This window comes from Mizuhopecten yessoensis, unplaced genomic scaffold (genome assembly GCF_002113885.1).
Source record: "Mizuhopecten yessoensis strain PY_sf001 unplaced genomic scaffold, ASM211388v2 scaffold9369, whole genome shotgun sequence".
In the NCBI taxonomy this organism is placed as follows: domain Eukaryota; kingdom Metazoa; phylum Mollusca; class Bivalvia; order Pectinida; family Pectinidae; genus Mizuhopecten; species Mizuhopecten yessoensis.
The window spans coordinates 650,877-677,468 of NW_018408013.1; the positions used below are offsets into that span (position 1 = coordinate 650,877).

The 26,592-nt window shown below is 37.0% G+C and overlaps 1 protein-coding gene across 1 annotated transcript; it reads left to right on the plus strand.

The window, feature by feature from the left end:
- Positions 1-26: 26 nt before the first annotated feature.
- LOC110457899 (transmembrane protein 56-B-like) lies at positions 27-26,218 on the plus strand. Its single transcript, XM_021509355.1, has 7 exons — positions 27-115; positions 17,322-17,549; positions 19,429-19,518; positions 20,280-20,338; positions 21,764-21,861; positions 22,379-22,452; positions 25,485-26,218. The coding sequence occupies exons 2-7, from the start codon at positions 17,377-17,379 to the stop codon at positions 25,807-25,809; spliced, it is 819 nt and encodes a 272-aa protein (XP_021365030.1). The 5' UTR covers positions 27-115; positions 17,322-17,376; the 3' UTR covers positions 25,810-26,218.
- Positions 26,219-26,592: the final 374 nt, after the last annotated feature.

Below are 26,592 nucleotides of genomic sequence, written 5' to 3' on the forward strand. Positions count from 1 at the left end.
ACTTCCGGTTAAAATTTCGCGTGCATTACAAACGTTTTGACGTCTTAATTGGCGCCATGATGGTTTGACGTTTGTTGTTTTTGGGACTCTCATGGATATTCTGCTTAAACACCGGGTAGGTTTTTTTTTGTGGTATGTGTGGTACCATGCTCTATATGAAATTGATTTTTTTTAAAGAGAGAGAAATGATGCAGCCGGAAAGATTCACAATAGTCGTCTGTTGTTCCAGCCGACCAATGACAATGTCATTATAATCTAGAAATTTCTCAGTTGAAGCTTTGCAGTAGGTAGGGAGCATGCACTGTTTTTATCGTTCACTATTTATCAACAATGATGTTTCCGAATTGCTTCCCTTTGAGCGTATATGCCGAAAACGGCTGTGTATCGTATATTGAATCGGATCCTTTTTTTAGGCCTGTAAGCAGTAAGTAACAACAGAAAAAAATCTAGTAGCCCTGGGTTCGATATCTACGTATGGAATACTCATTTATAAACAACATGTGCCAATTGAGATAATGCATTACATTTACACCGTAGGTATACCTCAGCAAAACCAGTTACCAGTCAACACTTGTATGCTAATTAATTAATCCCCTCTATATACTGTCCCTGGTTTTTGCAATAAAGTTTCCACCTCTGTTGAGTAAATTTTTTAACACCTGATCGTGATCAGTGCAAGGTTGTACAGCAAGGATACAGATCTAGATAGGCGAAGCTAGACCTTAACTTAATCATACCACAGACCGAATACTAAGCTGCAAAAACATTTCTTCTGATGACAAGACCATTTTTTTTTATATTAACTGCAAGCTGTGCAGAGGAGGCCAGGTATTGATATTAGTTCTACACAAAGCCTAGCCTTATCTTTCAATACACCTATAATATAAACATATATATATATATGTATGACAGACAGTCAATTAAGGCTGTATATAATATAGTACCTGTAATTATACACTAACACAAGGTACTGTATAAGGTATACATACAATGTACATTGTACCAGACATATGATGAAATAATTTGAGGTTCTTATATACCTCTTTATCACAACCTAATTCGTAGGTCATCTCAAAGCGGTTCACAAATTATTGTAATTATTATTCATGGTTTATAGGGCCTTTGAAACCAGCCATTATCTTTCTCAACTCAATGGAGAACATACAGCCAGTGCTGCCATTTCGTTGCTCACAGAACTGTTAGCATTCAACAATTCTAGCACTTCCCAACCACATACTAATTTACAGCTGAGTAGACTGGAACAAGCAGAGTTAAATATATTGCTCAAATATGTGCTGTGACGTGACTTGAACCCGCAACCCTTTGGGAATGAGCCTGGCATGCATCCTACCAATAGACTTCTTCTTCCCGTTAAGATTCAAATTCCTGATGTGGAATGATGAAGAATCTGTGTGTGCATGACCATATATACTAGGTCAGATAAAAACCACAATGGCACTAGTTACAAGTTAAAACAATCACAATTAATAAGACAACACAGACTGCACAGTAAGGGGAGATAAGCCTGCCCTAAACTGTTCTAAAGATGTGCAGATCCTCAGGTTTTTGGGTAGAAGATTCCATGATGTAACTGCTAGGAAAGAATGAGAATTTGTAGTTATCTGTTTTTGTGGTTATGGGCCTATAAGTATTGATGTTGCATGTCTCGAGAGTCAGACTTTGATGCATATTGATGTAGAGGAATGTCAACAAGGCCATTAAGACCCTTAAAGAACAAAAGGAGCCTGGCTTTAGTGCGTCTTTGTTCAAGCATTTCCCAGCCAAGACTGGTCAGCATGCTAGTCACAACACCAGGTTCCCTAGACTGGTAATCGTTAAACACAAATTGGGCAGCTCGTCGTTAAGTCTGTTCCAATTTGTTGATTAACTAGTGATGGTAGGGATCCCAGATTGGGGCTGCATGCATGTACTCCAGTGATGGCCGAATGATTGCACAATAGACGTTTGCTTTGATTTCAGACTTACACTTCCTTAAGTTACGTCTGTTAAACCCTTTCGACTCATGATTAGCTTTCAAGGTCACATTTGCAATGTGGTCATTCCAGGAGAGGTCGTTACTAATGGTTACGCCCAGGTATTTACTTGACAACACCACCTCTATAGGTTGACCATGGAGCTGGTATGCATATATAGGACATTGGTAACATCTTCCTAGTGACATGTATTGTGAAGCACTTATCAGCATTAAAGGACATCTGCCAGGTCTTCTCCCAATTTTCCAAGGTCATAGGTCATGTTGGAGAATCTGTTGGTCTTGTTGAGTTCTAATAGTATGATGGAGGAGACAATCACCTGCCAATAGCCGGGCAGTGGATGAGATGTCGTTAGGCAAGTCATTAATGAAAATCAAAAATAACAATGGACCGAACACTGTACCTTGAGGTACTCCAGAGTCCACAGGACATGAAGAGGATCGAGTACCATCAAGCACTACTCGTTGTGAACGGTTTGATAGAAAGCCCTGAATCCAATGAAGGCTGTTAGTTTTAATTACATAATATTTGAGTTTTAGCAGTAGGCAATTATGAGGAACTTTGTCGAAGCTTTAGAAAAGTCCAAAAGAATGATGTCTGTCTGTCAGTACCGAAAGATGAGTTTTTTGAAAGTTCCTCAATGGTGATGGCATGAAGTTGTGTTTCACATGAACGATGTTTCCTAAATCCATGTTGATAATTTGTGAGATCTGATGATGGTCTAGGTGACACATGCTGCTGCTGAGAACAATATGCTCCATTATTTTAGAACACACAGCAGTCAAGGAAACTGGGCGCTAGTTGGCTGCCTTACTCCTAGAACACACAGCAGTCAAGGAAACTGGGAGCTAGTTGGCTGCCTTACTCCTAGAACACACAGCAGTCAAGGAAACTTGGTGGTAGTTGGCCGCCTCACTCCTAGAACACACAGCAGTCAAGGAAACTGGGAGCTAGTTGGCTGCCTTACTCCTAGAACACACAGCAGTCAAGGAAACTTGGTGGTAGTTGGCCGCCTTACTCCTAGAACACACAGCAGTCAAGGAAACTGGGCGATAGTTGGCCACCTTATTCCTAGAACACACAGCAGTCAAGGAAACTGGGCGATAGTTGGCCGCCTTATTCCTAGAACACACAGCAGTCAAGGAAACGGGGCGCTAGTTGGCCGCCTTACTCATAGAACACACAGCAGTCAAGGAAACTGTGCGCTAGTTGGCTGCCTTACTCCTAGAAAACACAGCAGTCAAGGAAACTGGGCGCTAGTCGGCTGCCTTACTCCTAGAACACACAGCAGTCCCTTACTCCTAGAACACACATCAGTCAAGGAAACTGGGCGCTAGTTGGCTACCTACTCCTTTCAAAAAAACAGAAACATTTTTTAGAACACACAGCAGTCAAGGAAGCTGGGCGCTAGTTGGCTGCCTTACTCCTTTCAAGAAAACAGAAACACTATTTTAGAACACACAGCAGTCGAGGAAACTGGGCGCTAGTTGGCTGCCTTACTCCTTTCAAAAATACAGAAACATTATTCACTGTCTTTCAGTCATCCGGGCGATAGTTGGCCGCCTTACTCCTAGAACACACAGCAGTCACTTACTCCTAGAACACACAGCAGTCAAGGAAAGTGGGCGCTAGTTGGCTGCCTTACTCCTTTCAAGAAAACAGAAACACTATTTTAGAACACACAGCAGTCGAGGAAACTGGGCGCTAGTTGGCTGCCTACTCCTTTCAAAAAAACAGAAACATTATTTCAGAACACACAGCAGTCAAGGAAACTGGGTTCTAGTTGGCTGCCTTACTCCTAGAACACAGCAGTCAAGGAAACTTGGTGGTAGTTGGTCGCCTTACTCCTAGAACACACAGCAGTCCCTTACTCCTAGAACACACAGCAGTCACTTACTCCTAGAACACACAGCAGTCAAGGAAACTGGGCGTTAGTTGGCTGCCTTACTCATAGAACACACAGCAGTCAAGGAAACTGTGCGCTAGTTGGCTGCCTTACTCCTAGAACCCACAGCAGTCAAGGAAACTGGGCGATAGTTTGCCACCTTATTCCTAGAACACACAGCAGTCAAGGAAAGTGGGCGCTAGTTGGCTGCCTTACTCCTAGAACACACAGCAGGCAAGGAAACTGGGCGCTAGTTGGCCGCCTTACTCCTAGAACACACAGCGGTCAAGGAAACTGGGCGCTAGTTGGCTACCTACTCCTTTCAAAAAAACAGAAACATTTTTTAGAACACACAGCAGTCGAGGAAACTGGGCGCTAGTTGGCTGCCTTCCTCCTTTCAAAAAAACAGAGAAACATTATTCACTGTCTTTCAGTCATCTGGGCGATAGTTGGCCGCCTTACTCCTAGAACACACAGCGGTCAAGGAAACTGGGCGCTAGTTGGCTACCTACTCCTTTCAAAAAAACAGAAACATTATTTCAGAACACACAGCAGTCAAGGAAACTGGGTGCTAGTTGGCTGCCTTACTCCTAGAACCCACAGCAGTCAAGGAAACTGGGCGATAGCTGGCCGCCTTACTCCTAGAACACACAGCGGTCAAGGAAACTGGGCGCTAGTTGGCTACCTACTCCTTTCAAAAAAACAGAAACATTATTTTAGAACTCACAGCAGTCAAGGAAACTGGGCGGTAGTTGGCTGCCTTACTCCTTTCAAAAAAACGGAAACATTATACACAGCAGTCAAGGAAACTGGGCGATAGTTTGCCACCTTATTCCTAGAACACACAGCAGTCAAGGAAACTGGGCGATAGTTTGCCACCTTATTCCTAGAACACACAGCAGTCAAGGAAAGTGGGCGCTAGTTGGCTGCCTTACTCCTAGAACACACAGCAGTCCCTTACTCCTAGAACACACAGCAGTCACTTACTCCTAGAACACACAGCAGTCAATGAAACTGGGCGCTAGTTGGCTGCCTTACTCTGATAATTTGTGAGATCTGATGATGGTCTAGGTGACACATGCTGCTGCTGAGAACAATATGCTCCATTATTTTAGAACACACAGCAGTCAAGGAAACTGGGCGATAGTTTGCCACCTTATTCCTAGAACACACAGCAGTCAAGGAAACGGGGCGCTAGTTGGCCGCCTTACTCATAGAACACACAGCAGTCAAGGAAACTGGGTTCTAGTTGGCTGCCTTACTCCTAGAACACAGCAGTCAAGGAAACTTGGTGGTAGTTGGCCGCCTCACTCCTAGAACACACAGCAGTCAAGGAAACTGGGCGCTAGTTGGCTGCCTACTCCTTTCAAAAAAACAGAAACATTTTTTAGAACACACAGCAGTCAAGGAAACTGGGCGCTAGTTGGCTGCCTTACTCCTTTCAAAAAAACAGAGAAACATTATTCACTGTCTTTCAGTCATCTGGAACTTCACCAGTGTCCAGAGAGTGTTGGTAGATAAGTGAAAGGGGCATTGAAATAATAGAGGCCAGTTCCCTAAGTAGGCGTGGTTGGATGGAGTCAGGACCAGCTGCCTTGTTTGGTTTCAGACCATTTAGGAGCTTCAGCACGCCGTTTGGAGAGACTCAGATAGATGGCATGCTCCCATATGGACTAGGTCCTAAATTTGGTAGGCTACGATGCCTCCTACAATATATTATATATACTATAGTATATCCATCAGCCACTAGTAAATTATATAGGTAGGCACTTGGTGTTCTTATATATATTACTGTAACTACTGTATATAATGTAGAAATGAGTAAATGAACAAAACACAATACAGTTTAAACAGTCTCTGCAGTCTTGAATTAGTTCAGCCCCTAGCTAGCTGTATTCCAAAACATTGTATGTCAATGCACGGCACTGGTAAGGGTGTATACTTTCATGTACAGTTCAATCATATCTCTTCTCATAAAGGCTAGTGTTGGTAGTTCTAGTTTCTCCAACCCGTCGTGATCACTGTACATTAGATCCATCAACTGAAATGTATACATGTATATTTTTATCTTCGTTAGCGTGAAAAACGTTCCCGCCATGCAAATTATGCTGGCTGTGTTTCTAAACAGAAGCCTTCTAGACCTATAGGGTCATATTTGGCCTGTATATGTATATGTGTAGCAAGCTGGGGTGAAGGGCAACTTTTCCAACTGAATCATGTAAAAAAATCTTCCAACATACCGGACATAAAACAAATCAGTATATATTTCATGACTTAGGAGTCATTGATGTTAAAGCATATTGAAACAAATTTTGCCTTGGGCATTTTTTTTAGGTAACAGATTGGAGATGAGTAACAGCAGGTAAGCAATATGTATATATATACAAGCCCATTTTATGATACTGTAAAAATTGAGAAACCAAATTAAGTAGGGTTCAGGTAGCTATATATAGTTTAGAAATATTTGATATTAAATTGTACAATTTTACTAAATTTGGAGTAGGGCTGGAAAGGGTACCCGAGTTCCCAGTTGCGGTTTGGTTACAAGTACTATCAGGTTAACAAATCTATATGTACCAAAAAACCGTCCCGAAATGTTATCGATTTTCCTGGTCAGAAATGTTACTCCTGACCGTTGTTTGACTGCATGACCTCGAAAACACTTATGATCAGCATACTTGCTATACCATTGAGTGAATATGTTTACAACAAACTAGATGTAACCGTAATAATATCGACTGACAATGTCTGTCTAACAATGTAACTTAAATCATTCACCAGCAGCAATTGTCTGTGTTCCGACTGGAAGTGATGTGCAGAAATACGTGTGCACATATCGTTGACAACACATGTACATGAGTGAAAAAGTGAAACTACGAAAATTTCACAGTCGGAAGGCTAGCGATTTGTATAGTTATGATCAATTCATAAAAAAATTGAGAATTTGTAATGTTTTACAACTGTATGTACAAAGGTTAGGTATTGAGTTATCTTTGTTTATGCATTTAGTGAATATATTAATTAAGTAATCATATATTTTATCAAAATAAAGGGCCATTGTGAATTGGTGGCTGTATTTCATGGCACAAAAAAAAAGCACATACGGTTATATATCCAGCTGGCATTATTTCTAACCATTTCAGCCCTAATTTGTAGTCATTATAGTAGGTCAAGTGTCTGGAGGTGAAGAATCATGTAAATGTATGCGTAATAGCTGACTATTAAAACCTTTTGTTTATACAATCAAAATTATGGTATATACCAGGGGTTGACACTAACACTAGTCCGCTAGTCCTGGACTAGTAGATTGCAGCAAGGACTTATCACGTACCTACATTGTATAACCTAACTGGTCCTTATTTGGACTTGTGAAAAATATTATTATAAAATAAGAATATTCCTTTTTAAAATTTAGAAAACTGTTTAAAATAAGATAATTGTCAAAATTATCCTAACCTTCACCATGATTTTTTATGGCAGTAGTAATTTTAAGTCCCCTGTACAGTCGATTACGTTTGATGTTTCTTGCTGTAGATCGCGATGTTTCCTTATCAGGAAATCTTGGACTAGTTACATTGACGAAGGACTAATAATAATAATTAATCTATTCAACTAGTCCTGTGGACTACCAAGCAAAAACAGTTAGTGTCTAACCCTGATAACATGTACACATTTATAACAAACAGAAAATCAGGTTATCAGTTTGAAAGTGATACAACTTTAACTTATATAGATGTGAATGACATGGATAAAGATACAAAGTGTCCATACAGACATTGAACCTGGTCCTGATAACACAGCTGGTTCATGGACCAGAGTTCATTATACCTGTGTACAATGTTTGTGTTTAAATTTACATGTACATATATACACTATTGCGACATATATATATATATGTATATATACACTCCTGCAGGGAAGCATAGCATTAGCATGTAATTATATCATGAACACATCATACTAATCTTCAACCTCAACTGTCAAACTGATGTGTTTTGTAGCTCCTGTCTCTATTTTCCACATTATTACTATAAATTTATAGGATACATGCATGTAGATATTGCATTTTATTTGAAAATAGCTCTCAAGAGCTAATGTTCCATGTTGATATGCATACAACTTTAAATAAAGCTTCTTGTATCTTGAAGGAACTTTAACCTTTGGCTTAATTGTGATTTTTTGGAAAAGCTTAAATTTTAGGAAAGTTAAAAGCCACTTTTGCATTTTAATATGGGAAAATACAGCAGAAAGTTTCTAGCGGAAGGGGTTGTTATTTATTAACGCCCAAATTCACCCTAAAAATCACTGCCTATATCTACATATACGGCAAGCTACTCATATCCCTATTATAAGTTGGTCACATGATCCTTCATAAAGTGTGTGTTTCTACTTTCCTTTATTTATAGTCGTCATGATTAGTTACATGAACTCCAGATCTGTTTTAGATGGTAAACTTATCTTTGCCTTAAAAGAATTTTCATAGCATTTTAGGGCTAGATAAGATAAATTTCTCCATTTCTGAGAATGTGTTTTGCTGTTTATACCTAATGCGATGAAATTGTAAACTTAATTGCTCAAGTATACGTATAGGTCAATGTGTTCTAATGTATGTTATATAATAATGTGTGATTATAAAAAATCTTCCGCTTGACACATCGAGATGTATAACAAGTAATACCTGTAGCAAAAGTAAATGGAGGAGGCAGTATGAAATGACTGGTTTAGTTTGTAATTGATTCAAATTGCATTGATTATTGTTTATTTATTTCATTCACTTAATAAGATTAAGAGATACTTTTGAATTCATTTTGGGCTCTGATACATTCCACAACTTGTCAAAAACTTTCTGTATATTTGGATAACGTGTGTGTCCGTTATAGCTATGGTATAACTGTGTCTGGACCATATTTTTAGCCCACCATCATCTGATTTTGAGACTGATCATAAAAACAAAATGGATTTAAAGAAGAACTAAACAGATCTTTCTCATATTGCAATGATCGATTCTATTTTCTTTCACATTAAGTACTGTGCTAGTAAATATGTGAAATGACAAACTCACTTTGAAGGTTGGCTTTCATACATCAGTATTAAGTTTAGATCAAAAGTTACCTCAAGGTGCATTTACTGTTAACATGACTCGATCAAACAGATTAGAGGAAAGAAGAGAAAAGATCAAACTGACAAAGAACTAATGAAGATGGTACAAAGGTGGGCGCCAAGATCCCTCTGTTTTTAATTAAACTTCACAGATGTGTTATTATCATGATATCGTGATTACGGTACAAGGTATATTGTGTATACTCTCATGTCTTTGTCCTATAATGAAAAGTTCATCTGGGCAAGAAATCAAAGGTCAAATCATTGCAATGCTTGTCAGCTAGCTATATATATAGGCGAATCAAATAGTTTTTATGTGTACATGTATCTGGAATAGACATTTTGTATCTTGATTGGTAGCTAGTGGGTAGGGGAAAGTCCTGGAATAACACAATAGATGTATACCACATGACACTGCATGATTGTATGAAGACACTATATAAATGTACATCAGAATTAGGTTTTTCCTGCTGAGGTTGATCATTGTGAGAGAGTACAGAACTAGAGCAGGTAAAAGTTATCTCTTTCACCCCTTATAACTTGAGTAGACTCTACCATGCATTCATCTGGGCATGGATGAGTCCATTATGGTCTGCAGTTAACTGGTGATGCATGAAAGGCCTAGAGTTATCCACTCATGATCAGCAACCATTTAAGTATTTACAGCAACACTAGCACTTGCATGAGAACTGAAAGATTTCCCTCTCAACTAATTAAAAACCTGTCAGTTAACACCTTGTCCTCTTGAGCTACTTATAATTAGTTATCAATATGCAGGTACAAGTTGAGATCGATATTTCAATGTGATACATGTAATTTGACACTTAAAATGGCAACTGAAAGCTATGATGCTGTTGTCGATATAGACTTGTATATGATCTTTGCTGTCATGAAGACATAAAATGAAATCACAAACAGATATTTATCACACATCTTGTCTTGTACATATACTTAATAAGTACTAATTCATGATCAGTCAGTGTCTATATTGATATAGATACATTTCATCTCTCTGTAGATAACAGCAATAGATATAGAGCACACATGTACAGGTCATCAGCATGTTGGGTGTTATGATGACCTCCTAATCAGCTGGGTACAACACTGTTTTGGACGATCTATGTATACAATGTATGTATAGATATGTCATGTAAAGATTGACTAATGATAAACCAGTCATATATATAGCGTCTGTCATATATATGTTGAAGTCTATCAGACCCTGGTAAACACTTTAAAGCTGGTGGATTTTATGTATCTCTGAGAACAGGTAATTAAAACAAAAAGTAGCACTGTAAACATACTTATTTTAGGCGATTTTTAGCGTATATTTTATGGAGGCACGGTAGTCTAGTGGTAGGATGGGGGGCTCGTGACCGAAGGGTTAGAGTCACAGCACGGCACTGTGTTGTATTTTTGAGCAAGATACTTTACACTGCTTGGTCCAGTCTACTCAGCTGTAAATGAGTACGTGGTTAGGCATATGCAGTGCTAGAATTGTTGAATGCTAGCTGTGAGTGCCGAAATGGCAGCACCAGCTGTATATATGCTGAGAAAGATGTTGGCTGGTTGCAAAGGCCCTAAAACCACAGATCATAATTTGTGAACTGCTCTGAGACGACATACAAACTAAGTTGTGATAAAGCGGTATATATATAAGAACCTCAAATTGTTATTATTATTTTTATCAAATTTTAACAGATGGATGAATGGATGAATTGGCTCACCCACAAAATATGCAATAGAAAACTTCAAACCAGAACTGGAATCATAATCTAGCACAATATTTAAAGTGTGAAAAGCGCTAAAATAAGACTACCATGCACTAAAATACAAATTTTTACAGAATATTTATATACACGTATATCATTCAAAAATTTATATAAAGCATAACATTAATAAAAATACATTATATATTATGAAGATTACTGAAGTTCTTGCTATTGCACCTGATTTTGATACCGCAAATATCAATCTTGTTATTATCCCCTCGCAACAAAAGTTTGTGGGGATATAGGGTTCCATACGTACGCACGTATACATATGTTACACACATTTTCATTGCTCTCGCGCCTTCAGTTCTCAACGAAATTTCATGAAACTTCGTACAAGTGTTTGGTATAACAATACCTTGAACACGTTTGCGTTTCGGGTTATTGTATAAGGTCAAGGTCACTGTTAACTTTTTAAGAAAAACTTTGTCATCACTCTATAGCAACTTCATTCCTCAACTTCATTCGTGAAACATCATACAAGTGTTTGGTATTACAATGCCTTGAACAAGCTGTGTTTCAGGTTTCTATGTTGAAGGTCAAGGTCACTGTTACAATTTTTAGAAAAAAACTTTGTCGTCGCTCTAGCAGCTGCATTCTCCAACAGAATTTCATGACACTTGATAAAAGTGTTTGGTATAACAATAACTTGAACAATTTATGTTTTGGGTTACTATGTGAAGGGTCAAGGTCACTGTTACTTTTTTTTAGAAAAACTTTGTCATCGCTCTATCGACTTCATTCTTCAACGGATATACGTGAAACTTGATACAATGGTTTGCCATGACAATACCTTCAACAGATGCAGTCGCTAGAGCAGTTACTGTTACATCACTGAATTTTCTATTCATTTCCTCATACATATGGCACACAATGTGTGAATGCGAGGGGATTTGTATCATTTGTGATGCCTTGATTGTATTTTCTTAATTAGTATGTTGTAATTTTACCATCTACGATATCGTTGCTATTGTCTATATGTCTCAATAATGGTAGATCAATATCTGTAGTGTATTGTTGTTATATTAACAGCCAATAAGATAAGAAGACTGTGTGGCCAGACTAGAATTCCTGGTATTTACATATACCCTGCTTGATCAGTTATTTATATATCTATACATAGTTGTAGAATATCTCATTGCAGAAAATATGAAGCCCAAATTTTGCTGACAAGCTTTTATATTCCCTAATATTTTCTGGTTAGTTCATATATATATATATAAAGATTTTTTTTAAACCCTTTTTGATTTATTTTGTTTTTGTCATATATCGCAGTGGCCAAGTGGTTAAGGCATCTGACATTCTGCTACCACTAGCCCTCCACCATTGGCATGGGTCGTGGGTTCGAGGCCTACCGTGCCTGGGCAGTCACCAGGTATTGCCCATCACCATTAGGTGACAAGGTTGGTGGTTTTTCTCCGGGAACTCATGGCCAGCTTTCCTCCACCACAAAACCTGGCACGTCCTTAAATGACCATAGCTGTTAATAGGACGTAAAACACAAACAAACCAAACCAAACCTCGAATACTCTGGATCTATATATAGGGACTGCCTGTTTGTACAGACTTTATTTATCATTGACTCATCAAAATGTAGTACCGTGGTATATGTAATACTACAATGTCTGTTTCTTACAGACAACCACTGTGATGTTGTATACCAACAGTTTGGCTGTATATATATATATAATCACTTACTATGTGTTTAACTGTCATTTCACAGGATACATTTAAAAAACCTACACTTTTGTCATTTGTTACCATTTTGGCCTCTTTCAGTCAACTTTACTTTTACTCCCCGAAACAATTGTATTCACACTGTAATTTTTTGAAGGATTTATTCAGAAATCCAGTCCTGAATATCGTTTTCAAAACGTTGAAGGTCGACAATCTTTCAGTCTCTGAGATATAGTGGCCTGGTGCAGTTGGTTTTGGACATTGGAGCACAATTGGAACTCCAATATCTGTGGTCTAAGAATCACTTATGATCAATGACTATATATATATACCGTATCTATAGATCAACCAATGAATGCTATACACCTGTACCTGATCAGTCGACTATACCTCCGGTTTTGTCATCAGTGTACAAAGTGACTACATTACTACATGCACATGGTAAGCCTCTAAGCTATATAATGATGTGTTATCAAATATTTGAAAAATAGTGGGTGTATGTATGATGGTGAGAGATATCAGCTGGCGAGACATGAAAGGTCATATTCAGTGGGTTTGTATATATGTGTATATAGACCTGTGTAATATTGACCCTCGTTGTTAATACTTCATATCTACACTGCTATATACAGAATGGGTTAAAGGTCTCGTTTAAAGGAGCTCGTCATCAAATTTGGTGAATTTTCATTTTATTTATTGAGATGTTCAATAAGAAAGGATTGTTAATTTGTTTCTGCATGCCCCATACGTATACATATATAAAAGAAATGACAAAAGAGTTTCTTAGTTCTTCCCTAGTACTATTAATCGTACGTATACTTTCACTTCTTTAGAGGATTTCATCAGTGGAAAATGATGTATATAATATATAGTGTCCGTTACATTTTAATTTACTACTGCATTTCTGGAAACATTTTAAATTGAGTCTGTATAATACTATAGCTGACAGATTATAGAGTAAGACAAACCCTAGGTTTCTGTCTCGCCGCGACAATGTGGTGGAAGCAAGACTGAAAGCATATAAGTGCTAGACCAACCAAACTTTGACCATAGACGCATCTTGCGTAGTACATCTCAACCCATGCATCAAATGCTGGATGTCTACATTGAATTTATTTCACTGATATGTGCATTAATGGCCAAAGTAGGGCACAGGCGTCAACACGTATCAATTAGATTTCAGACCTTGAAATATTTAATGTACCTTTAGAGTGAATTCAGTTATAAGCTAGTATAATTTAATCTTGCTTGTAACAAGCATTTTCATTGGGTTAAAAATGTATGTTATCACTTTTGATTGGCTGATACAGCAGCGTAATAATTTTGAAGAGAAATAAATCAATAAAAGTGGATTTCCACTGAGGGATTGTGTATAGTAGATTAAATTATAAGGATTGACTTGAATATATTTTTTATGTTATGGAGCTAGCTATAACACAAAACAACGGAGTGTACTCTCACTATAACCCGCTTCACGGTTTATTTAGAGTACACTCCGTTTTTGTGTGTGTTATATATAGCTCCATAACATAAAAAATATATTCAAGTTACTATATATATGCTAATATAATGACACATGTACATATCATGCCCATTGTATTTATTGGCATCATTTTTAGCTCACCTGGTCCAAAGGACCAATTCAAGGTGAGCTTATGCCATATACTGTTGCGTCCGTTGTCCGTACGTATACGTCAACAATTTCTTCAAACGACTTCTTCTTCTTAACCACTGATGGAATTTAACTTAATTTGACTGGAAGCATTCCTAGGTGGTGGGGATTCAAAATTGTACAAATGGTAGGGTTAACCCCCAGGGGGCAGAGGGGCGGGGCCAAAAGGGGACAATTTGGCTATATTGCTATAAACAACTTCTTCTGTAGAACAGTGCAAGTGATATCAATCATATTTGGTCAGAAGCATTCAAGGGAGGCGGGGATTAAAAATTGTACAAATGGTGGGGCTGACCCCCCAGGGACTGAGGGGCGGGACCAAAAGGGGAGAATTTGGCTGTATTGCTATAAACAACTTCTTTAGTAGAACTGTGCAATGGATATCAACCATATTTTACTGGAAGCATCCCTAGGTAGTGGGGATTCAAAATTGTACAAATGGTTGGGCGGAACCCCAAGGGGGCTGATCAGGGGCGGGGCAAAAAAGGGTTATTTGAATTGGCTATATTGCTTTAAGCGACTTCTTCTCTACAACTAAAAGATGGACATCAAACATATTTTACTGGAAACATCCCTAGGTTATGGGGATTCAAAATTGTACAAATGGTGGGGCTGACTCCCCAGGGGGCTGAGCGACGGGGCCAAAAGGGATCAATTTGGCTATATTGCTTTAAGCGACTTCTCCTCTGAAACTGAGAGATTGATATCAACCATATTTTACTGGAAGCATCCCTTAAGTAGTGGGGATTCAAAATTGTACAAATGGTGAGGCTGACCCACAAGGGGGCTGAGCTTAGGCTAGCTAGCTAGGCCGGGGCGAGGCCAAAAAGGGATCAATTTGGCTATATTGCTTTAAGCGACTTCTCTTCTGAAACTAAGAGATTGACATCAACTATATTTTACTGGAAGCATTCCTAAGTAGTGGGGATTCAAAATTGTACAAATAGTGGGGCTGAAGGGCGAGGCCAAAAGGTTATTTGGCTATATTGCTGTAGAACTATGCACTGTATATCAATCATATTTGGTTGGAAGCATTCATGGGAGGCAGGGATTCAAATTGTACAAGTAGTGGGGCTGACCCACTTGGCTAAAGGGTGGGGCCAAAAATAGTTTATTGCTTGGAGATGGTTGAGATCCCCACCCTATAACCATATACACAATTGCTGGGAATGAAGAGAAGAATGCAGTCAAGATATAAGAATTGATTCCAGAGTCTGCTCCACCCTTGGAGACTTAACCCCTGGGTCATAACTTTGAAACGGTTCAGATTCCCACCCCAAAACTATACAAACAATTGTTAGGCTGATAAAGAGATGAATGCAGTCATGATATTAGAATTGACCCCAGGGTCTGTCCCACCCTCACAGACTTAACCTCTGGGTCATAACTTTGAAACAGTTGAGATCCCCACCCCAAAACTGTATATACAAATGCTGGTCATAAGGAGACGAATGCAGTCATAATATTATAATTGATCCTGGGATCTGGCCAACACCCTAAGCTAGCTATAGGGACCTACATTTTGTAGTTTCTGAGTCACACCTTGGAAACAGTTGAGATCCCCACCCCATATAGCCATACATAAAATTGCTGGGCATGAACAATCTAATACAGATAGGATACAAGGATTGGCCTTGGGGCCCATTCCTTTGGATCTTATTTGGAAAATATTTTACCATGATTACTTTGATATCCAGGTAAGCGATACAGGCCCTCTGGGCCTCTTGTTTAGCAATGGTATCAGACGGTCCTATGGCCTGTACATGACTTAAAATTATAGCAATGTGATGCATGTATAGCATCCTATACATCAGGCTCAAGCTCTTTGCCGTCTTATGATCACGGAGCATTATATTGCCTTCTCCCCTTAATATTTCATTTCCCCTGAATTATTTTCAGTATATTGTGACCTGATCATTACGACCAGCTGGTAGTGCTAATCTTTAGAGTCTATTGATTTCAGGAGCAGTATATATAGTCTGCCCTGTGCAGTTACAAAGTATGGCACCTAGTTGTGATAGTAGACGTTCTTTACTGCATGTTTGAGAGTTGTCTGCAGCTGGTTTATGTAAAATTACAGAAAACATTGAAAGATCAGTACAGTAATCAATACCTGAATTATGATTAACAGGCATTTTTAAAAGAATGATTTCTTTTAACTAATTCACCCCTGAAGACACATTTGAACTCTTCTAATTCAAAGATTGGAATAGTTCATTATGAAATTTCAGGGGTGAATGAGTTAATCAAAGGTAATGAATATCATCTGACAGTGACATTATATTACTGGGTGCATAATTTGTTTTATTACGTCACTTGCAAATTTCCTGCAATCTTATTGCATTGGCTGAGAACTATGTACTTTGCTGTATTTTACATTATATTTAAATTGACCTTTGGACATGTACACCCAAAGGTTATATATAACAGTCATATCAGCATGTGTATGCATATATGTGTGAGTAGGAGTATTTTACCCAAAACAATCACTAACAGGGACTTCCAAGGGATTCCTTTTTAATGGACTTTTTAGAAGAGAGTTCTCTCCTTTAAAAATGTTATATTTTTCTCGAAGATATTTTCTTTTCATTACGGTATCCTGCTTGATTAACTTATTAAGACTGTCTTCATCTTCAGTTTGAAATAGTCTCTGCATTCTGATTTTTTCCATCCCCCAAAAATATCCATATTGCCCATTAGACTCGGATGGTGTGCAGTGCATTATTATATTATAGTTACGGTAGGTTATTGTGACCTTATCTCTAGCTCAAAGGTCAAGCAGGTGCAAAATTCCAGGTACAATCCTGTCCAGACTACAATATCTCATCCATTTAAGTATTTGAAGTGTATCTTTTCTCACCTGCATCACCCACAGACGGTGTGCAAGTGAACCTTTTGGCCCCCATGACCTTAACCTCTTGGTAAAAGATAAACAAAAAAAGTGAAAAAAACATTCATTTTACAACAATTATGAAACAAGTTATTTCGCCTTATATTTATCACTCTTATTGGCCTGGATGTTAGTGTGCAGACCTAGGGGTCTTAATTATTGTGGGAGCAGTACTGGAGTACCCAGAGAAAACCAATGTAGTCGGGTAAGTGACCCCATACCTTTTCACGTCCGATCGGGGACGAAGTTCTTTGTTAGTATATACATGTAATGTATATATGTTAAAATGCAATTGAATATTATAATATGCCCTTCTTTTAATGTTTTGCAGGTTGTGAAGGACTGACCACTTGTTTTCGGTAGAGAGACAGTAGGGGACTACAACCATGGGGCGAGTGGACACTAGTCTGGTCTTTGATTTAACCTACTACCCTGTGGTCATCCTGAGCTTCTGTGCGATAATGTACCTATACAAAAAGGTCTTGCCCTGGATATCTCCGAAGCTATCAAAAACATACACTACTCTTTCTGTAGTTGATCAGAATGAATGGAATATAAGGTGAGTAATTGAGATGTTCTCTCTGTCGTAGTTGATCAGAATGAATATAGAATATAAGTTCCAAAAATGAAATAATGTTAACCTTGACCTATATTGTCAAGGTCAAATTTATTGAAATGGTCAAACAATTTCTTCTCAAGGAACTAAGAGGCCTACGATTATGATATTTGGCCTTGTACATGCAAGTTTAACCCTAACCCTCTAAACAGAGTCAGAGGAGACTAATTTATTACATGCTCAATTAACAAACTCAGAAGAATGTAAATGTCTAGAGCCTAATATACTTTTCTGGCATCAAATACTTTCTCAAAGTGTTCACAAAAAGAAATCATTCAAGGTCACAGGGCCAAAACGTTTTCCAAACAATCTAGATGCCTTTTGGTTTTTAATATGTTTTGGTGTTAATTTAAAGGGCTATCAAGTTTGTTCAAATGAATGACCTTGATCCACTTTAAAGGACCATAGGTTTTTTGTGTATACATAAACATAACAATATTGAGGGTATTTGTACAAAGTCTTCATGATCAAAGTTTAGAGGTTATTACATGTACCTGTACTTAATACTATACATGATGCAAGAATCAGTTTATAGAAAATGACTCAAGATTTTGAGGTCAAATTTAATGTCAATATGATCAGGGATAATCCTGGAGGGACCATGGGGCCATTGACCCCTCAAAACTGAAATTGACCCCTCCATGTTCCAATTTTCGTTTAATTTTACAAAGAATGGCTCCTCATAATTTTGATATTGACTAAAAATTGCTGAAAATGGCCCACTGCTCTTAAATTCCAGGAGTTTCCCTCGGCATCTTGGTTAGCAAATTAAGTAAACTAGCTACCAAAGTACAGTATATATATACATTACATAAATTTGTATTATAAAGTATTTGCAGTCAAACAGAAGTAAGCAACTTAAAGCCTGTTCCCTTGGATTTATAGCTGTATAGATATATAGTTCAGTCTGTATTGTAACGAAGTGTTCTATATAAATAATACAGGTATATAGTTCAGTCTGTATTGTAACGAAGTGTTCTATATAAATAATATAGGTATATAGTTCAGTCTGTATTGTAACAAAGTGTTCTATATAAATAATATAGGTATATAGTTCAGTCTGTATTGTAACGAAGTGTTATATATTAATATAGGTATATATGAAAAAGAAAACCAAAGCATGCACTGTACATGTATTTTGTATTTGCATAGCATCTCCCTTACTATATATATATATAGTAGTGGGCAGTCCGTAGGAAATTGAGATTTTTCACTTTTACCGGGCCAGATTCCCACGTGCACATGTTCCACGTTTTTGATATCTCGTCCCTTCTTTCTGGTGCTTATCTCTTGTTGACTCACTTTATGTGATAGTGCATCTTGCGCAAGAATAGGTCCTCTACATATATTTGGTAGTTAAAGAGTTTTCTAGAGGGATTCTTCTCCGATTTTGGTTTTCATTTGGCGGGTCGTCTTAGTGCACTTTCGCTATAGAGCAGAGCCAGCGAGCGTTCTGATATTTAGACTATCAGCGTTCTTTGTCCGCGATGCTCTCAGTTTAATTGCTGCCTTCGGCTGTCTTTAGCCGAGGGGACTTTTGGTTTTATATAATAGCTATATTTTCAATTATAGTATATCAGTTCTATCTTCTTGTACTATGATGTATATATGTACATGTAACTGTTCTGTTTCACTGTGTCTTGATAAAGGAGCGGATCGCTCCGAAAATTTGACAACCTAAACTTGTCCACACTGTTGGAATCACTTCTTTGCCCCATATATATAGTAGTACATATACTGTAGATCTGAGAATTATTCTCTAAAGGTGAGGATCTTTTACAATATATTTTATTCAAAAAGTATATGTTCTCTGTACTTTCAGAGTGGTGTCCTCTCTCCATGCGACTGTTGTCAGCGTGATCTGTATCTACACCCTGCTGTATGACGAGGAGGTCTACAACGATCCTATATGGTAACCACTTTTACGTAGTTTGTACACGACTTCGTTAACTACAGTAAGAGGTGTCACAACACTTAACTATCATGTTATTGCAGGATTTAGAAGATTCCAGGATTTACCTACAGGACTGTGTATCGCAGTAATGTAGTAAACATTGGATATCCATCTGCAGTGTTTCTGTCATGTATTTCTTGTTCTTTTTAATATGAACCCTGAGAATTATAAAAATACACATGTATTGCACTCGAGAGACCAGTGGAATGGTTTTGCTGATGACTGATGACATTGAAAAATTATCAGTTGTATAAAGGATGAGTGTATGTGGAGCTATTACACTGTGAGCTGATCATATATATATACAATGTATGAGGCTTGTGGTGTTTAACCCTTTCACCCCTATGTAATTTTAGTAGACTCTACCATGCATTGATCTGGATGAGTCGATTAGGGTCTACAGTACTAGTGGTGAAAGGGTTAAGTCTTTAAAAACTTATTCTATTGATCAACTGATAATATTTTAACCAAATTTCCCTAGAACCAGGAAATTAAATGTTATATACATGTAAAGGAATTTGAAGGGTGTTATCCACCGTATTGCTGAGAGGCAGAGGCTAAAAAATTGCAATGTTTGTAAAAAAAGACATTTGTATTTTATACTGTTTATTAATGAGGAATGTTGTGTGTATTTATCAAGGTTTTGCTGTTTAAGCTGTAACATAGATGAAATCAAATGTTCTGTAACTGAAACACAGTATACATTTTATTTTCTAAAGGTGTGACCGTCCACTGATAAGAATAAATTGTGCCATTCTAACAGGATATGTTATGGCAGGTAAGTTAGATAGAACATACAATGTATAATGGAGGTAAAGAGGACTTGTCCGAGCATGTTTGTATGTATATTATAATCATGTGTGTGTGATTGAAATCTATCTAACAGTCTCATCAGGATCACATACCGGGCGTACAAGTTCTTTTATCACATTTGAGTGGTTATATAAGTGGTTAAGGCGTCTGACATTCTGCTACCACTAGCTCTCCACCACTGGGTCGCGGGTTCGAGACCTACGTGGGGCAGTCACCAGGTACTGGCCGTAGGTTGGTGGTTTTTCTCCAGGAACTCCGGCTTTCCTCCAACACTAAAACCTGGCACGTCCTTAAATGACCATAGCTGTTAATAGGACGTAAAACACAAACAAACCAAACCTAGCACGTCCTTAAATGACCATAGCTGTTAATAGGACGTAAAACACAAACAAACCAAAACATTTGATCTGACAGATGGAGCCCATTGTCTTTTAGACTGTCTTTCTTTTTTCGGTGTGAGAGCTTTAATTATTGGTTCAATTCTTGTACACAAAGACAACGGGCTGTAAACGGTAGTTATTTTTTTTACTAAGAAGAGTCATAATTAGCTATCTTCAAGTTAAATAGGAAAACAATTGGCCTTTTTAGCAGATGCATACATTAAGATGATTGATGTCTTCCACAGAAATAGGAAAGAGTGATAAGTAATCAAGGCCAGACACATTTTATACATTCATCATTCACAGCAATAATTAAATGTTTCTTCTCATTCTTGGGCATATATATGACAGAACTGTCCGGGGCAAGACATTTCTATCTTGTCCCAGATTTCAATATGCGTGACATCACAATGGGAGAACTTGATTTGATGTCCCAGAAGCAGGACTATTCTAATGCTGCAATGTGAAATTGTGACAACTTTATATGTTGTTTTTGAGCTAATTCTGGTTAAAAGAATAAAAAAAATCCTCTATCATGCCCAGGGGTTTAGGGCAGAGAAATACTAACCCTTAGAATTTTCAAACTGGTGTAAATTAGAGCCTCAACAAGCCTCTGGTTTTACCCAATTTGAGAACCCTTTGGATGAAATTTCAATACCCTATACACATGTGTACACCAGGGCCCGTATTCATGAAACCGTTCTCATGCTCAAGCATGGATTCTGTGCTCAAACCTACTTTCTTGTAACTCGCTTAAATCTTGTCAAACGATCAAAAAGTCAAATGTAAACATTGAAAACAGTTTTCAGCTTTAAGTCTCTTCAATGTTTCGGCCCCAATCATTGAAAAAAAAACATTTTTTATGAATTTATAATGGGAACAAGAAATTCGGCTTGAGCACAAATTCCATACTTGAGCATGAGAGCGGTTTCATGAATACGGGCCTTGGGCACGAAAGGGTCTTACAATCAAATCGTACGAGGTATATTACACCTGATTTCCTTCCACAGACACCATGGCAATGATGATGGACTCTCAGCAGAATGTAGAAGCCCTCATGTACTACCTTCATCACGGTTCAGCCGCTTATGCTTACTACTTTGTTTTTGTAAGTATAAACTTAACATTTATCCTGAAGAGACCTCATTCAGTTTATCTATTATTCAAAGTCATGAGTTTTAAGAAAATGTTAATATCATTATAATTGTTCATGAACAACATTTATACTGAAAAGACCTCATTAAGTTTATCTATTAATCATAGTCATGATATCATGAGTTTAACTCATTCACCCCCAAAATTTTGTAATGAACTATTCCAACCTTTGAATTGGAAGAGTTCAAATGTGTTTTCAGGGGTAAATGATTGTTAATAAAGAAAAATGGTTATTTCATTATACCTAATTGTAAACGCCTGTACTTTCAACACTATTGATCTGTATTCTGTAATGTAAAACTGTTTCATCATTTAACTTTCTGTTAGAAAACAGATTTAATAGGAAATCTGATAATTAAGTTGAAAATTCTACAAAACTGGTATGCCTGTATATTTGATACATGTGATATATGGTTAGATAATTGACAATATTTATGTGTGATAATTTATTATTATTTTATTTTTTACAGAGTTATGGTGTTCTTTCCTATTTTGCCAACTTCAGAATTATGGCAGAATTTTCTACAGTTTTTGTAAATTTCAGGTAAAGTAACAACTTAGCTAGAATTTTGACTGGTAGCATCAATCTGTTCATTATCATTAGTTATTTTCTGAGCAAAATAAAAAGTGTTTTAAAACAGACAGAAAAAACAAATAATCCTTGTTCGCCATGCACTTGAATTAACCCTTTCACCACCGTAGACCATAATGGACCCCTCCATATCAATGCATGGTAGAGTCTACTAAAGTTACATAGGGATGAAAGGGTTAAAAAGCATCTGAGATAGGGTAGAGCTATGGATAAATTATTAGGGCCCCGTATCAGAGATACGGGTACCCTATAGTAAACACTCTGTCTGTCTGTCTGTCCGTCCACAAATTTTGTTCCTGGCTGATAACTTTAGTATTTATGGACTGATGTACATGAAACTTGGTCAAGATGATCAGTTCACAAAAATACACATTGAGGTAAAAAGTCAAGGTCAATGTAATTAGGTTCAAAGGTCAAGGTCAAATTTTGCATCTTTTCACTGATGAACATTTTGTTATGACATGATGAAGCAAAGTTGATCAGATTTAAACAAGGAGTCAACCTGACCAAATGTCAAGGTCATTGGGTCAAAGGTCAAGGTCAAATTTTGCATCTTTTCACTGGTGAACATTTTGGTATGATACTTTGAAGCAAAGTTGATCAGAATTGAAAAAGGAGTCAACCTGACCAAATGCCAAGGTAATTGGGTCAAAGGTCAAGGTAAAATTTTGTATCTTTTCACTGGTGAACATTTTGGTATGACACTTTGAAGCAATGTTGCTTAGAATTAAACAAGGAGTCAATTGACCAAAGGTCAAGGTCACTGGGTCAAAGGTCACGGTCAAATTTTGTATCTTTCCCTGATGAACATTTTGTTATGACTTCATGAAGCAAAGTTGGTCAGAATTTAACAAAGAGTCAACTGACTTAAGGTCAAGGTCACTTGGTCAAAAGTCAAGGTAAAATTTAGTATTTTTTTGCTGTTGAATATTTTGTTATGACATTATGAGGCAAAGTTGGTTCGAATTTAAAAAGGAGTCAACTGACTTAAGGTCAAGGTTACATGGTCAATGTCAAGGTCAATTATTGTATCTTTTTACTGATGAACTTCTTTTTATGTTATTATGTAGCAACCTTGTTCAGAACTTAACACAGAGTCAACTGACCTTAGGTCCAGGTTACGGGGTCCAAAGGGTCAAGATCAAGTTTTGTATTTTTCACTGATGAACATTTGGTTATGATATTATGAAGCAAAAATGGTCGGAATTAAAGAATAAGTCAACTGACCAAAGATCAGGGTCACTGGGTTAATGGTCAAGGTCATTTGGGTCCAAAGGTGAAAGACAAAGTGGATCTGTGACTTTGACCCTGGCTCTTGATGGAGGAGGTATATAAGGTGAAATAAAACAAATCAAAGCTAACAAATGAGTATTGCACTGGTATTTACATTTCTGTTAGCCTAGCAAATATGGGGGTGGAAGGAAACAAGACTCACATCATAGTACATGTAAAATGTATATTTTGCTTCCTTGCGATTCTTTTTGAAGTCCAAATGTCAGATGTCAAGCTCAGCTATATGGGCAGATTGCTTCTTGATGATTATGGGGGATATATTACCACAAGACGGGGCCCTTACTGACCTGTCAGTGTTCTAGTTGAATAGAGTAAACCTGTGTTTACACATGGACAGCGATCATTACATGCACATGTTTCTGTCTGTACCCCTGTGTTCAACCTTAACGATTAACCCATAGACAATGACCTTGAAAAACACTGTAGATATATGGGAAGCTTTTACTTCATAGACCAAGTTATAGTATAAAGTTATTTCCTATGATGTATATAATTCAATGATAATTGTAGTGGTGAGAGAATTTAAAGTCCTTTGTGAAATTACTTAATTGCTTTCCTTTCTTATATTTATCACCCAATATTTTCTTGATTTCATGTTATTGAGTATTAAATATGTACCTAAGTAAAACAAATCTTGGTCAAGGTTTGGTCCTTGAAATGTTCAGTAGGTCTAAGATCTAGATCAGTCTATGGTGTGTAATTCCTATATTGTTCCTGAATTGTCAGACTGATGGACTGTGGATGGATGAAAGTGTTTCCGATTCTTTGTTCGTAATATATGTGAACAGCAGCTCTCAGTTGTTCCAAGTCTAGTAAATATGATGACCTTATATTAACCCTTTCACCCCTGAAATTTGATGATTGACTATTCTAACCTTTGAATTGGAAGAGTTCAAATGTGTCTTCAGGGGTGAATGAGTTAATGATATTTTATCACAAATGTTCGACATAATTCAAAAATACCAACCAGTTCAAGAAATATTGAAATTCAAATCTTATACTGCATGATATGCTTTTTTAGGGATTCAGAGTATGAATCCCTAAAAAAGCATATCATGCAGTATAAGATTTGAAATTTTTCTTTTGGCTCAGTGGTAGAGCGTCCGACTAGGAATCTAGGGATCGCAGTTTCGATCCCCGGGTTAAAGCACACTACTCTCTTTCCTGTAACAATATAAAATATATTGATCGGATTCCCTGAATACCTGCAAAAATAGATGTATGGCCTAGAAACATTTAGGCCAATGCTCCTTCAGAAATGTTTTCTAGCTTCTAATATAAGAACCCTTATTCTTACTGTATATCAAGTGAAAATACTCAAGTGTGAAAATGTTCGTGTTGCAACTCTTTAAATTGATATTGCAGGGTGGAAATTAACATGTTAGCGATGGTTCAGAAATTTAATATATATTTTCTATATATCTATAATCTAAGTAATCTGTATAATTATATAGTTATATACATACCGATATTTGGGTACTAGTATACGAAAATTAATTCAACACGAAAAACGCCATAATATTCACATTGCAATAATTTCTACTTTAACAGTCATTGATCAGATTATATCACTTAGTTTTTTGTCTTATGAACATTTCAGGCCACAAAACTTGTTTTTGTATTTTTAATAACACGATTGTTTGCTTTTAAATATCTAACCATAAATTAATGAGACTTTCGTTTTGTTTCAGATGGATGTTGGATAAAGTTAACTACGACAAAACCAGTACACTATTTATTGCGAACGGCTGTGTGATGACCTTCACCTTTATTTCGGCCCGAGTGTTTTCTATGCCGAGGTATTGGTACACTATCTATAGATATATTGGGTCGGAAGACTTCAAACTTCTAGGAATAATCGCCGACGTGATGATAGGATCATGTCTAGTTCTCGACATCCTAAACCTCAAGTGGAGCATACGCATGCTAAAAGGCGCTCACAAAATCGTGTTAGCTAAACTTGACAAAAACAAGAACGAAGTCAGCGATAAACAGAAAAGCGGGAAAGAGTTATAAAGATAACAGTGTTGGTCCGTATTTATGTATTTTACATATTCATGGTGTTTTTTTCACTTGATATTTGTTTGTTAATGTATACGTAGGTATTTAATATAATGTGACAAGGTTTCCTGTCGTCAGCAAAGGTGTTTGTCACTTATTTATCATCATTAAATCGATTCTAATTCACTTTTATGTTATTGTGTACAGGTTTCTCTTAGTTGTGCTTTGTATACAGCTGATGTGTGACAATCTTGTTTTAAACCTAGATATGTGGTAAAACCACTAGTAATCATTTTGTATGAGTCGTTGTATGTAGCACAGATTCATAAGAAAACTTTATTTTTTTTACATTTAAATGATGAAATTCCTCAAAACTTGTTTTATATTACCACTTTAATAGTACTGAAGTTATTTCTTATAAATTTCTTCGATCACTTTCATTGTTGTGATGTCATTTTGAATGAAGTTTTGGCGATTTTTTATTTTCACAAAATTCAATTAGTTTATTAAACTGTTCAGCATTATATGTGATAACAGCTGTATGGATATTTAATTGACAAGTGATTTTTTATTACAGCACTCGGGGTTTTTTTTTGTATGACATACTAACCGTATATTTTACAGGAAATAAACGATACTTTTTAAACTCTACGATTCATGGCACAAAGTTTTAGCTTCCCTTTGGTTTAAGCAGAAGAATTTTACAAAATTACTTTGGTAACATGCTATCTGTAATTGTAATCCCTATATGTTTTTGGAGATTAAATATTATTATTTTATTAACTTACCTACTAAACC